The sequence below is a fragment of the Vanacampus margaritifer genome, chromosome 1 (genome assembly GCF_051991255.1).
Source record: "Vanacampus margaritifer isolate UIUO_Vmar chromosome 1, RoL_Vmar_1.0, whole genome shotgun sequence".
In the NCBI taxonomy this organism is placed as follows: Eukaryota; Metazoa; Chordata; class Actinopteri; order Syngnathiformes; family Syngnathidae; genus Vanacampus; species Vanacampus margaritifer.
Genome location: NC_135432.1, coordinates 48,957,698 through 48,970,410, shown reverse-complemented (window position 1 = coordinate 48,970,410; position 12,713 = coordinate 48,957,698). Strand labels below are relative to the sequence as shown.

The following is a 12,713-nucleotide window of genomic DNA, read 5'->3' as shown; positions in this document are numbered from 1 at the left end:
TGAAGTTGTTGTTTTTGTTTATAAGCGCAACCGCTACAAACATCTGTCAGTAACATTATACAACTTCTTTCCAGACGGGTATTTTACGTGTGGCCAACTGCAACCTGCATAACCAGGCAGTAGGAGAGGGCATCAGTGCTGTAGTGCAGGAATTAAACATCCAACAGTACATCGAGCAGCAGCAGCACAGTGATGCGAGCAGGCTGCTGCCGGTCGGGCAGGGCCAAGCTCCAGGTCAGCCACCGAGTCTCTGTCAGCCAGCAGTGATGCGACGCTCTGTCTGGCTGGAGGCTGGTTCAGTCAACTTGAACCTCATTACGGCAGACATTGCCCTGGCCGCTGACCACTCAGCCAAATGTGAAGTCCAGAGGCAATTTCTGGAAGTACATGACACACAGACCAAAAGGTACATAAACACAATCTCTCATTTGAAAGTGCAGCCTTCCAACATGGCAGTATTGCTTTTGCTACTTTATAGTGAATTAGCTGTTGACCTGTTTACCTCACCTTTCTTCCAAGACTCTGGTTCCTGTGGCCTGAAGAGTCTGGCATTCGAAACAAACGTAGCAGGAATCGCTGTGGCTGCCTTGGAGGCTGCAGGTTCTTCGGAGGAATCAATATGGGCTTGGACTTCTTCAAATTTGAAGAGATGACACCTTCCTCCTCATCTGCATTCTCTTCCTCTAGCACTGAATCAGATATGTGTTATGGTCAGTCTTTGCTTCAGCCTGGGGAGTGGATAATGACCAAGGAAACACCCAAAGTGGATGGTAGGAATTAATTAAATGAAATGTGATTTGTTACGGCACATGTCTGCCAGCATGCATACAAAAATACTGGAGATGTTCTCATACTTCCATTGGTCAGGATGAATGCTTAGTGACTAATCTACCAGAGGGCACTGCTCTGAATCAAAATGTTCACAAAGTACAAAGAAGAGTGGAGTTTTTGACAACACGCAAATGACACATGCATTAATAATAAAAGCACAAGTCTGAGGCAATGTAGCAGCGGGTGTTGGTATGCTAGGCTTTTTAACACGTAGAATGTCAATGTCCAACTGCTCTTCAAAACAATCTATTTCTCGAAATCATTTGCTTTGAATGTCCCTGATGGGTCTGTCCAGAAAGCATGAGTTCACTTCCCACTCAGTGACAACTTGAATCTGAGTGTGAATCGTTCTGTCTCTTCATGTGCCCTGTCATTGATTGGTGGTGAGCAGTCCCAGTTGTGTTGGCATTCCAGACTAGTCAGATGGGATAAGCTCCAGCTCTCTGCCACAGAAAAAGGGGCACAGAAAATTCACTTTTAGTTTCAACACTAACCGATGGCGTATGAACAGAATGCACCATATACAGTGATACTTGTATGTATATTTTTTTGAGAACGTAAACTTTACCAGTAATTTAAAGAATTGTAGTGTATTGATCCGTGACACATGAACTTTTGTCAATCCATTTTTTTTAAGTTCCCATGGAACAACGGGATGTGCACTGCCTTTGAAATTCTTATTCAGATGTTACTTTTCTTACATTTTCTAAATAGCTAATGCAAATTACAGCATGATGAGTGTTATTTGCATAGACCAGTGTTTCTCAACCCCTGTCCTCAAGTACCCCTATCCAACCTGTTCTCCATGTCTCCCATAGCTAACACAGCTGAGGATCATGATCAGGTTTCATGCAGAGCTTGCTAATTAGCTGATCGTTTGAAACACCTGTGTTGGCTTTGGGAGACATGGGAAAACAGGCTGGATAGGGGTACTCGAGGACCACGGTTGAGAACGACTGCTATAGACTATGAAAATCAGAGAAAAATATAAGTTGCGTAATTGTAAGGCAGTATGCTCGTTATTTTCAATTATGTGCTTTGTGTCAAATCAATGTTGTTTTTTCAGGAAGGGTTGTTGGGCTGAAAACGGATACACGCTCACCGTGTCTGCCTCCTGAGGTGCCTGAGAGACGAGGTCAGCAGCACCTTAGTCTTCAGGTACCCCAACGCTCTCACAGCTCTGCATCCTCATCTGAGGAGAACAGTTCCTCCAGTGCGGCGTTGCCCCTGCTGGCTGGAGAAAGGGACAGTCCCTCGCCAAGTGTTGAACAACGCATGTTTTCTGTGAATGGCAAAAGTCCTGTCGAGTGAGTAGCATTAAGAATGCTTCTGATTGTGATATGCATTTAACTCATTTGCTCCCAAAAAGCATAAATATGTTCTATTTTAAATATTGCCATGGTCCCAAAAACATATTTATACGTTTTTAATGGTGTTTTATTTTATTTTATGCTAGAGCATAAAGAAGGCTTTGATGCAGCCTCTGAACTGAAGAGATTGCATGAAGCAATCGTAGTTATTACAAAAACGGCCAGCACAATTCATTTATATTGTGCTTTATAATAATATTTTAATTAATTATAATAAATGCCATGATGATAAAAATTGGCCTAATTTTTTTTCGACGTTTCGGTTTTCGGACAAGCATCTTTCATTTTTCGTTTTGGCCAACCATTTTCATTTTAGTGCATCCCTAGTCAAAATCCAATAAAACAGCCCAGAGTGACGGGGGTTGCTTCAGTGAAGTTGGCTGGGAGTGAATGAGTTAAAGAAGGTATAATATTTCATCAATTTTACGCTCTGCAGTGGCATTTCCAGCTTTACGCACTTCTTTTTTTCTTTAAATGGTAAATTTGCCACTTGTGCCTGTGACTCTTCCAGCACTTTCCGGGATATTCCGGAGGGCTCACCTATTTCACCCAACAACTCCCAGGAACGATCCGTACGATCGCCCCTTTGCTCTCCCCTCAAGCGCCAGTCTTCAGTGCACTCTAGTCGATTAGGGAGCACCAAGAGCTTGTCAGCTGCTTGTTTCAATGACAGGCCACCGCCGGTGCTGTCTGGAGGTGTCCAGTTCAGCGGTGATGTTTCCCGCAGTGACGAGAATGTCCTGGATTCACCACGTCAACGTCGAAGCTATGGCTCCTTCCCCTTTACGCCCTCAGCAGATTCCAACACCTTCCATCAGTACCGATCCGCCGACTCCAGCATGTCGATGGCTGACAGTGAAGCTTACTTCTCTGCTGCTGAAGACTTTGAGCCGATTAGCAGTGCTGATGAGGGTCCTGGCACATACCCGGGACGCAAAAAGAGGAGAAGGCAGCAGATGCAACAACCACCGCAACCGCCTTATTACATGGAGAACTATAGGTTAGCTCCATCTTTTAATTAAAAGTAATATAATCTACTCATGAACCTTTTTTTCAGTGGTGCTTTTCAGGAAGCTTAGCCAAATATGACATTAGAACAGAGGGAAATACTTCAAATAAGATTCAGTCAGGATGTTGATTGAGTCTGAACACCATATTTTAACATGAAAGATTTACATCTGTCAGAGCAGTTGAATTAATCTTTATTGACTTTTAAAGCTGCTGAATGCAGAAAATTGAATTTTGAATCGCCACTGCCACCTGTGGTCGGAAAATGAAACTGCACACTTTTCTCTTCACATACACAATGCACACATGATATCAAATCCGACCTGAAAATATTAGCATACATATTGTGAACCACTAGGGTATTAATCTACTAATTAGAAGATGTTTTAATCATAAATAGTCAATAAAAAGGCTATTGTAAAGATATTTTTGGACAAATTGTTACATAGAGCAGCTTTAAGGAAAACTTTTATACTTTTGATTACTTGCAAACTAAAAAATATTGTATAATGGCAAGCAATCCTTACTTGCGTTAGAATAATACACCAATTGATAAATATTTTGAATGTACAATACACTACCATGGATTAACCTTTGTCTGGTCTACTGTGCAATCATGATAATGACAAAATGTTATGTTTTAATAGCCGTTTAGAGCTGAATTTGACACCACCCAGTGCTTAACAGCTGTTACTTATTACTTTTAGTTGATCAATGAAAATTGGGTATCACTTTCTTTGCTAAGCATTCTGTAATTTTCTATAACCTCAAGTGTAAATGTAGCAATTTATTTCTTGTTTTGTCAATGTAATCACCCACAAGTATAACCAATTCAACAGTATAGTTTCTGCTGTTGCGCCAGTCTTCATTAGCATAAGAAAAAGAGTTCAAATGGGTAATGAATACTAAATCCAAATCGATGTGGCAGGCAACAATGAAATGTATGTGAATCAATGACACTTATAATGACAATTATTCTGAAATATTTTGCACCTTGCTTAGCCGGAGCTCCATCTACCACAGTGTTGAAGGTCCTCTCACTTATGTCCTCAACGGGGAGCTGATCACTGAGCCTCGTCCTTTGCCTCTGCCACCAACGCTGCCCCCACTGCATTCCCAGCCTCTGCCAAGCCACATATCCCAGGCCTCCTTCGTATCTGCTCTAGCCATGGAAGAAGAGAGTTCAGTGGAGGCTGAAAAGATGGCAGAACCTGGCCCAGTAACGAGGCAGCCCCACGTGATGGCATGCTACCAGAACTACCTGGCCCACTATCAGGTTATATATGTTGATCGGCCATACTTGCCATGTCTACCTCAAAATGCTGATGACACGATGTAGCCAACTTTATTGTACCCAGTTAAGTTGATCAAATTATAACCTGTCTGTTTTGTATACACTGTTTATTTTAATTTGTATAAGGTGTCCAATTGGTCTGTCAAGCAGCCCACCAATAAGAGGACCTCCAAGTCTTCTCTACACCGTCCCTTAGATCTTGACACGCCTACAAGTGAAGAAAGCTCAACCTCCTTTGACCAGCTTTCCGTTCCAAGCTTTAAGGTTTTTGTCATTTAGCTTACCAGGATAGTCATAGTAAATAATTATGTAATTAAATTATTAAAATGTACACCTGCAACCACTGTACACCAGTATACTAATACTGACAAAACTATTTCAGGTGATAAAACATGGCCTCTCAGCCAATTCTCTGTTAGATAGAGGACTTCAGCTAATCGGAGATAACAATAGGTAGGTATTTAAGTCACTAACTTTTTGTTTTGTTTTGTGTATGTGATAACATTCTACACGGAGCTAGCTGCCAAATGTTACAGATTGTCTTTATTTTATTACGGAAATCCCCAGCTACCTAGCTAGCGAGCTACCTAGCCAGCGAGCTAATGTGGCTAAACACAGTGCGGAGGTGAGAGTTTGCTTAGCAACCGGTGTTAACACAGCATAAGTCACAAATCATTGCCTCCATACCAGCGAATAAACTGTACACTTCTGACAAGTATCATTATCATGAACATTGCCTCCATGGCAGCGAATGAGATACACTTCTGACAAGTTTTGTTGTCACGAAAGGAGGACAGGGAGTAATTAACAGGAAGTCGTCATGCTAATTGTTCAGCTATGTGCTGTGTAGTGCGCAAAACGCAGAAATAAATGATTGGGCGATGCAGTACTCGCAACGTAGATCTAACTAGAACTGCGTCTACATCCGTTATATAGCCAACTTTGAACAGGAAATTGTGTCTGGAGAGAAAATAATACACAGCGAAACAGGGCACCATCTTAAACCAGAAATGAATGAGTACGTCACCTGAGAACAGGGGCCTATAAAGTTTAAAGTATATTAATATAATAAATTAACATCTGACTACCACCTACGTGTACCTCTTACCAGTGTTGGGAACGTTACTTTATAAAAGTAATTAGTTACTACTTACTTGCTTAAAAAGTAACTGAGTTAGTAATTAAATTACTTCATAATGAAAATAACTTGTTACCAGGCAAAGTAACTATTTTCACTACTTTAAAAAAAATCGCCTTATATCAAATCAATCAATTTAGATTTTTTTTCAGCAGTTAAAAAAAAATGAAATGAATTGAATAGGCAGATAATTCTACATAAACGTCAGTTTTTATTGCACTTAAAAAAAAAAAACTAACAACCAAGCAAACAGCAGGTTTATCCTGGTCCTGTAAACATACTGACTGATTGACTGCCATCACTGCAAATTATGAAGATTGCCGCCTGCTGATGATGTCACGCAACTGGTTCGAAGGAGGAAGCCTTCATGACTTTAGGAATATGATTGTGTTTAATGTTTTTTCAGAAGGGAAGAAGAAATATTTCACTTTATACACTGTATATTGAACTTTGCAGTCCGATCATATCTTGGACCTACAGTGGGCAGGAACTGTCAGGCCATAAGCAGAAGTCATGCAACACCCCGAATACATCAAGCCCTTTTTTTTTTATAAAGTCAAAAACATTTAACATATACATTTAAAACAATCATAAAAAATAACTATTTTATATAGATTATATAGAGATAATCGAGGTGAACAGGAAAATAATTTAATAATGGTGAATTGTAGCTGACTTAACGTGACGTAATCGGAAGGCACGATCATATAGCTGGTACACGGACTTATATACAAGTCGGAACTTAAGTATATCATCTGGCAGCGTCAATGGCGCCCTCGCAAGCCCAGCAGCCTTTTTATGGAGCCAGAGTGCGCTACGCAAATCAATTGTAACGCATAACGATAACACGTTTGGGGAAATATAATTAGTTAGATTATTCCCAACATGGCCTGTTGCACAATATGCTGCAACTGTTCCTTAGTAATGTCCTTGATATACTGTAAGTTAAAAAAACAGTAATTCAGGCAAATTATTCTGGAAGTGAATTACTACTGGCTGGCAGCTCTGTTCTACTCTACGCTGTCTTTAGCAGCACTGATTTTATGCTTCAATAAATATAACATACCTTGTTTTTCTTCAGTACGCCATATACCCCCCTGGATAAGAGAGCTATGGAGAATACTGATGAGGATACAATGACGGATGACTGGTCTCTGGAGCAGCCTCTAGCTCAGACCAGGACCACAGCCATAGTGGAGGTGAAGGGGGCCATCAATGTGGTGCTTACACCGCTCGTGGCTGAATCCCTGGACAGGTAGCAAACAGTATTTTGTGATGTTGTTGAAAATCATATACAGTAAATTAGACATAACTGATCAAAAACACATCAGTGGACACCAGTGGGAATATTTAATTGCTGATTTGTTCTGAAATATCTAAACTATTGATTTGTGGGATTTAAGATCAGTGTCTTGACTTAGGCTATAGTTTTTCCATTTATCTCTATTGACGGTGAATTTTAGCCCGAACGTTGGAGAATTTAAGACTTTGTATTGACTGTGCTTTATCAGTATTGCTATTTCTAGTACAGTATTATTATCTACTGTTGTAAAAGGGAATGCTTTTAACTATCTGCTCATGTTACAACCCATATTTGTATTTTATTGGTTTCAGGTACATCGAATCCATGGTCCACTTTGCCAGTATCCGTCATCCTGCAGCCATACTAGATGAGCTGCATGGGAAAGTTCTCAACGAGGCTTATCAGATCAGCAAATCTACAGTTACTGAATCGGTCAGTATAATCAAAGAAAAATCACAGCTCCATCATCTAGTGAAATTTAATCAAAAGTAGAATTCTCTCTAATGGCTGCAGTCTAATTGTTGTGAATCTGGATCTACACAGAGCCAAGCATTCAAGCAGGAGCACAAGCTTTCCAAGAATGAGGGCACGACCCATGGCTCCCTCAATATCTCCCATGGCCAGACTGACCTGTCTGTCAAACCAGATAATGTGAAAATCAAGGGCCTCCAAGCCAATGTCTCAATCCCTAAGGTAAGCTTCATGACCCCAAACTATGAGGGGCTCAATGTTTTGTAAAATATCATCTAATCAACAGCAACCAGTCATCAGCATAGTAAATCATTTAAGCATTCAAGCAACAAGAAAGCGGCAGTAAATAAAAAAGTATGCCCTAGCAGATGTCCATCCATCCATTTTCTGAACAGTTTAGCCCCACTGCCCCCCATAATTATTGGCACCCCTAATGTGTAAGATGTGTTCTTTAGCTTCAAATAAGTTCTTATTATCAATCAAAATTAATTCAATTGCATTTGTTCAGTGATAAACAATAGTAAGAAATACTTATTTTACATCAAAATGTGTGCCCAATTCCAAGCGTCTGTCTGTCTGTCTATCTCCATCCATCCTGATAGCTACCGTATTTTCCAGACTTCACCGCTACTTTTTCCATGCTGTAACCACTAACCCTGGGTCCTGTAGTCGTCGTGGATGGATGTGGGAGATGTTTTTGACACTCTTGACTTAACAAATATTTGTCTACAAAAAATGGCCTCAATGGTTCAATCCAAAACAAACATGGCATAAATTATGCAGCTAACTTTATAACGGAAACTCTATTTGTGAAATGAATGTATGAGCGAGTGTTTACGAGTGGTAAAAAACGCATGACCTTCAATTCCATCCACCTGATCACCTACACCTGCTCTTAAATGGATTAGGGAGGGAGGGTGGAGAGGTCCAGGCAGTGCCTACATTGCCACATGTGGTCATCTACCACAATTAAAAGCAAAAATAACATGTGGCTCCTACACATACGCTCTAACCCCTGCAGCAAAGGTGACGGTGCGGCTAATGTATAATTTTTTTTAGCCGCGGATATCGCTGTGCGAACGCCTGCTCTTGAGTATCTAATTTCACAACGTACAGTATGTTACCGCGGCGGAGCCAATGTGTGGGGAAAAAAAGAAAGAAAGAAAAAGCCACACCAGGCGGGCGCGGCTTATAACATGATGCGTTTTATAGTCTGGACAATACGGTGTCTGTCTGTCTATCTTATCTCATCTATCTATCTTTCCGTCTAAAATGAACATGTACACTATACTGTTGTTAACATCTGTTGTGTTATTGTTAATTTTTCCTTTTAGGTGAACCTTTGTCTCCTACAAGCTTCTGTAGAGGAGGGTTTTCCATCCTGCTCCAGTAAGTGTGTCACACACGTGTCTCTTGTGGCACTCTGCTTTGACAGGATTGCCACCCAGTTCAGGATGAATAGGTGAGGCAATAACTATTTGGTACGTAAATGTGCCTGCACTTTGTGTCGCTAAGTATCTTACATGTCTGTGTGTGTATATATCATTACGCCACCCACAAGATTAGGGTCAAGAACAAATTGTGACCATACAAATGATTTTAGGTTAAATACTTTTCCAGGTAAGGTTAAAATTAAGCGATTATTATTTATTTATGTTATGAAGCGTGAATATATGATATGACATGCATCATATTGAGATCTGTTATATTTTCCTCACACTCTCAAAAATGTTTGGAACTGTTAACTGAATAATTCTCTGACGGTGTCAGCTGAACATGATTGGCTTTGTAAAATCAGAAAGACATTTTCTTCCCCTAGGGGTATAGTGGAAGAAACCCCTAACACCACAGAACATGGGCGACCCTCTGTTATGTTAGAGAAGTACGCCTCTGCCACTAAGATGCAGCCTCAGTCATCTGGCTCATTACGTTCTAATGCTGGCATTGAGAAAGGCAAAGAAATAGCTGCAAGGCTCAACATCCACCGTATCCACAGCCAGCTCAGAGGCCTTGATTCCACAGGTTGGTCCTTTGATTTTAAATGTATTTGCGACAGTAGTTTGTTGCTCTTCTGCGGATTGCTGTTTTCTTTTCATTTTTTATATATTTATTTATTTCTGTTTACATCCATATAGACATCGGCACTTGTGCCATCACAGCCATCCCTATTGAGAAGTCTAAAGTGCTGTTTGGCCTGGAGGAAACTGAGGAATTTTCTCTAGTAGATGAGACAGACATCCATGGCAGCTCAGGTGACCTCAGCCGTTCTGCCACTTCTCTTGAGAAATGGGGCTGGATTATGTTTGAATGTGGCATCGAAAACCTTACGGTCAAAGGTAAACCAACTCTTGCAACAGAGCTTCCCAAATTTATTTATGTTTTTTTAACTGTCTATGTAACTTAATGTATATAACACTGTAGGTGGTCGGCAATCAGGAGCCATTCTTTACAATGCATTTGGCGTGATGGGCCGCTCAGACACTGGTGGAAATACTGGAATGCCAAATTCTAATGGATCAACAGGCTCTCAGACAGGGAGTGGTTACAGCACTGATGTATCTGATGACAACATACCACGTGATACTGTTAGCCCCCCCTCTGATGTCAATGGACACTCTGATTCAGATGATCAGGCAAGCCAGCAGGATGTGATTTTCAATATACTTTTATAATGTTCTGTGTGATGTCAACATAGTTAGCTAGAAACCCTCCAACCACAACCTCCTGTCTATGAAAACATCTTTGTATACCTCCACCTCACCACCAGAGGTCATATTAGACATTTTATTTTAAGACTAGCTTGGCCAGTTTGGTCCTTTTTTAGGCCACTTGGACATTTGTTAAATTTACCTCAGAAGTGGCCCTATTAACAGTACCATTTAAAATCGTACCAAGGCTCAGTCATGCTCTCAACAAAACATAACGCATACCTCCGTGAGTTGGCTATTAAATTGTTTTAGCCGTGATATGTGAAAAATTTGGATTTTTTTTTATCTTTTGCGAAAGCGCAGTGCTCCCTGTATTAAGCCTACAATAAAGTGATCGTAATGGACCATTTGTTTATATTTGCCTTAATGCCTGTCGTCAAAATATGAAGCATATATGAAGCCCCGCAAGGAAGATTGAGCACCACTGATCTATCAACGGCAGACACACACAAACTTTTTATTTTAATGTTTTTTTTAATTTTTATTAAAGGACCTCCAAACATTCATTCAGTCATATACACAATGTTATGATTAGATTACCTTGATTAAATTTGTTTCATACTGAATGAAAATAAAGAATGTTCTCCTTCAATTTCAAAGTGTGGTGTGGTAGACAAAGCGGAGCGTACATTCTGACGAGCGACAGCATTCCTATTTAAATTGCACAATATCAAATGGATTTGGAAGATGGATGGCATTCACAAGTCCATCCATCCATCCATTTTCTTAACCGCTTGTCCTCACAAGGATCGCAGGGGGCGCTGGAGCCTATCCCAGCTGGCTTCGGGCAAAAACTTAAACATGCTTCATGATTTACAGCCAGACTCATACTTCAAAGAATCATCATGCATCTTTTGTTCTTGTGCATGAATTCCCAGGTTACCTATGGTGGGTGTCAGAAGTCGAGATGCAAGAATGTGCGTAGGAGAAAAATGCACAAGCGCATAAAAAAAAGTCTTGCATATGAACTAGAGAATATAGCCTAAAGGGTGTATCTATCTATGCGCTTTACAAGGCATAGAAGTTATATGGTGGCTGTTGGGTGAGGAAAGATGGGAAAACATTTTTTTTCTAGCAGTAGTTTATTCATATGACACAAATTCAGTCTAAGATAACCCCAATTTACGACATAAATAATAATAATGATCTAGGTTAGACGATTTGCAAATCTTATATACAATGCATATTATGATAAAAGAAATACAACTAATAATTTAGATGCTTAGGGAGACATAAAAAATAGGTAGGGCAGTGGCTGTCGAGGACCTTACCCCTGCCTTACACAGTGAATTGTTTGACGATTGTGTCTAGAAAATTTAATTTGACTCTGAAATGCATACTTGATGATGTGCCATAACTTCATGTGCAGGATGAAGGGGTTGAGTCAGACGACCTAAAGAAAGACCTTCCACTAATGCCTCCGCCACCTGACTCCAGCAGCATGAAACTGACCATCTGTGAGATTTGGTTCAGTTTTGCTGCTCCCACCAATGTGCGGTCACCTTCACAGGCCATCTCAAGGTAATGATGTCACATAGAGATTAAATGCTGTCACAAAGTTTGGGAAGTTTGATAGCATGTTTCTAGTGAGTGAGCATGTGGCACATATTGTTACTTGGAGTCCACGGTTTGAATCCATTATTAGTTCCTGTTTTAACCATGGTCCCATTGTTTTCTTGCAACCCATTTTAAATGCAAATTTACAATATACAGCATCAAAGAAATGTCTTATAACCCTATAAAGCCTGTGCCATGAACTATATGAGAGAAAATTCTGATTCTTTGTAAATAGAGTATGTATTGGTCCTTTTAAACAAACAAAAAAAAAGAAAATCAACTTACTCATATGACTTTTGATTTGTGTCCTATTTGATACATCCGGTCACAATGCTTTAAATTCATATATTTATAACTGTCAAAAATATTATAATAAACAGACATATCAAATATATTAGTATTTCCAAAAATCCGAAGGAACATTTCCCATTATTAAGTATAGTACAGCTGCTATCATGCACTATTGGGATTTGAGAACTCCACCAAAGTAAATGGAAACAGCATTTAAAAAAAAAAAAAAAAAGTTTTTTTTTTTTTTTACTAACTTTGTGGGTCACATTTTTATTTGGATTAGTGAAAAGCCTCAAAACAGTTTCTGTTCTTGTTCAGGCAAAGGTGTACTTTGCATTTCTTTCACTAGATAGACAAAAGTGGCCTGTGCAGAACGTGCATCTCGGTCGTGTTTGTTATTTTGGGAAATGATCAATTATGTATGATCAATGATCAATCATGTAATTTAAACATTTTCGTTTGGTCGAAAAATCAAGCTTTGACTACATGGCAAATGCAAAAACTAAAAAAAAAAAAGAAAAAAAACAGTTGTTCGTAAAATGACTATACAACTACTGTTTCAAATTTTATACAATTACTTTTAACGCGGTTTTACTAAAACATTTAGTCAAAAATATTGAGCACTGTCGCATTATATCCATCCATTAACTTCTTATAATGTTGTCTAAGTAACATTTTTCAACTTTTTCTTATGGTGATCTTACAAGGTCGCTGAAAAAGCCATCAGCTGAGTGATTACTTC

The 12,713-nt window shown here is 39.7% G+C and overlaps 1 protein-coding gene across 17 annotated transcripts in view; it reads left to right on the top strand.

Annotated features, from left to right (window-relative positions):
• The window catches only part of kiaa1109 (KIAA1109 ortholog), a 106,571-nt gene that overhangs the window by 28,259 nt on the left and 65,599 nt on the right, over nucleotides 1-12,713 (top strand). For all 17 annotated transcript variants that reach the window (XM_077570417.1, XM_077571678.1, XM_077571592.1 and 14 more), the window contains exons 25-39: nucleotides 75-406; nucleotides 520-770; nucleotides 1,898-2,138; nucleotides 2,713-3,201; nucleotides 4,212-4,485; nucleotides 4,630-4,767; nucleotides 4,886-4,956; nucleotides 6,723-6,896; nucleotides 7,256-7,376; nucleotides 7,488-7,637; nucleotides 8,750-8,877; nucleotides 9,235-9,437; nucleotides 9,551-9,751; nucleotides 9,837-10,048; nucleotides 11,493-11,644. In XM_077570417.1, the coding sequence (XP_077426543.1) occupies nucleotides 75-406; nucleotides 520-770; nucleotides 1,898-2,138; nucleotides 2,713-3,201; nucleotides 4,212-4,485; nucleotides 4,630-4,767; nucleotides 4,886-4,956; nucleotides 6,723-6,896; nucleotides 7,256-7,376; nucleotides 7,488-7,637; nucleotides 8,750-8,877; nucleotides 9,235-9,437; nucleotides 9,551-9,751; nucleotides 9,837-10,048; nucleotides 11,493-11,644 (3,137 nt within the window). The remainder of the gene's footprint in view (nucleotides 1-74; nucleotides 407-519; nucleotides 771-1,897; nucleotides 2,139-2,712; nucleotides 3,202-4,211; nucleotides 4,486-4,629; nucleotides 4,768-4,885; nucleotides 4,957-6,722; nucleotides 6,897-7,255; nucleotides 7,377-7,487; nucleotides 7,638-8,749; nucleotides 8,878-9,234; nucleotides 9,438-9,550; nucleotides 9,752-9,836; nucleotides 10,049-11,492; nucleotides 11,645-12,713) is intronic.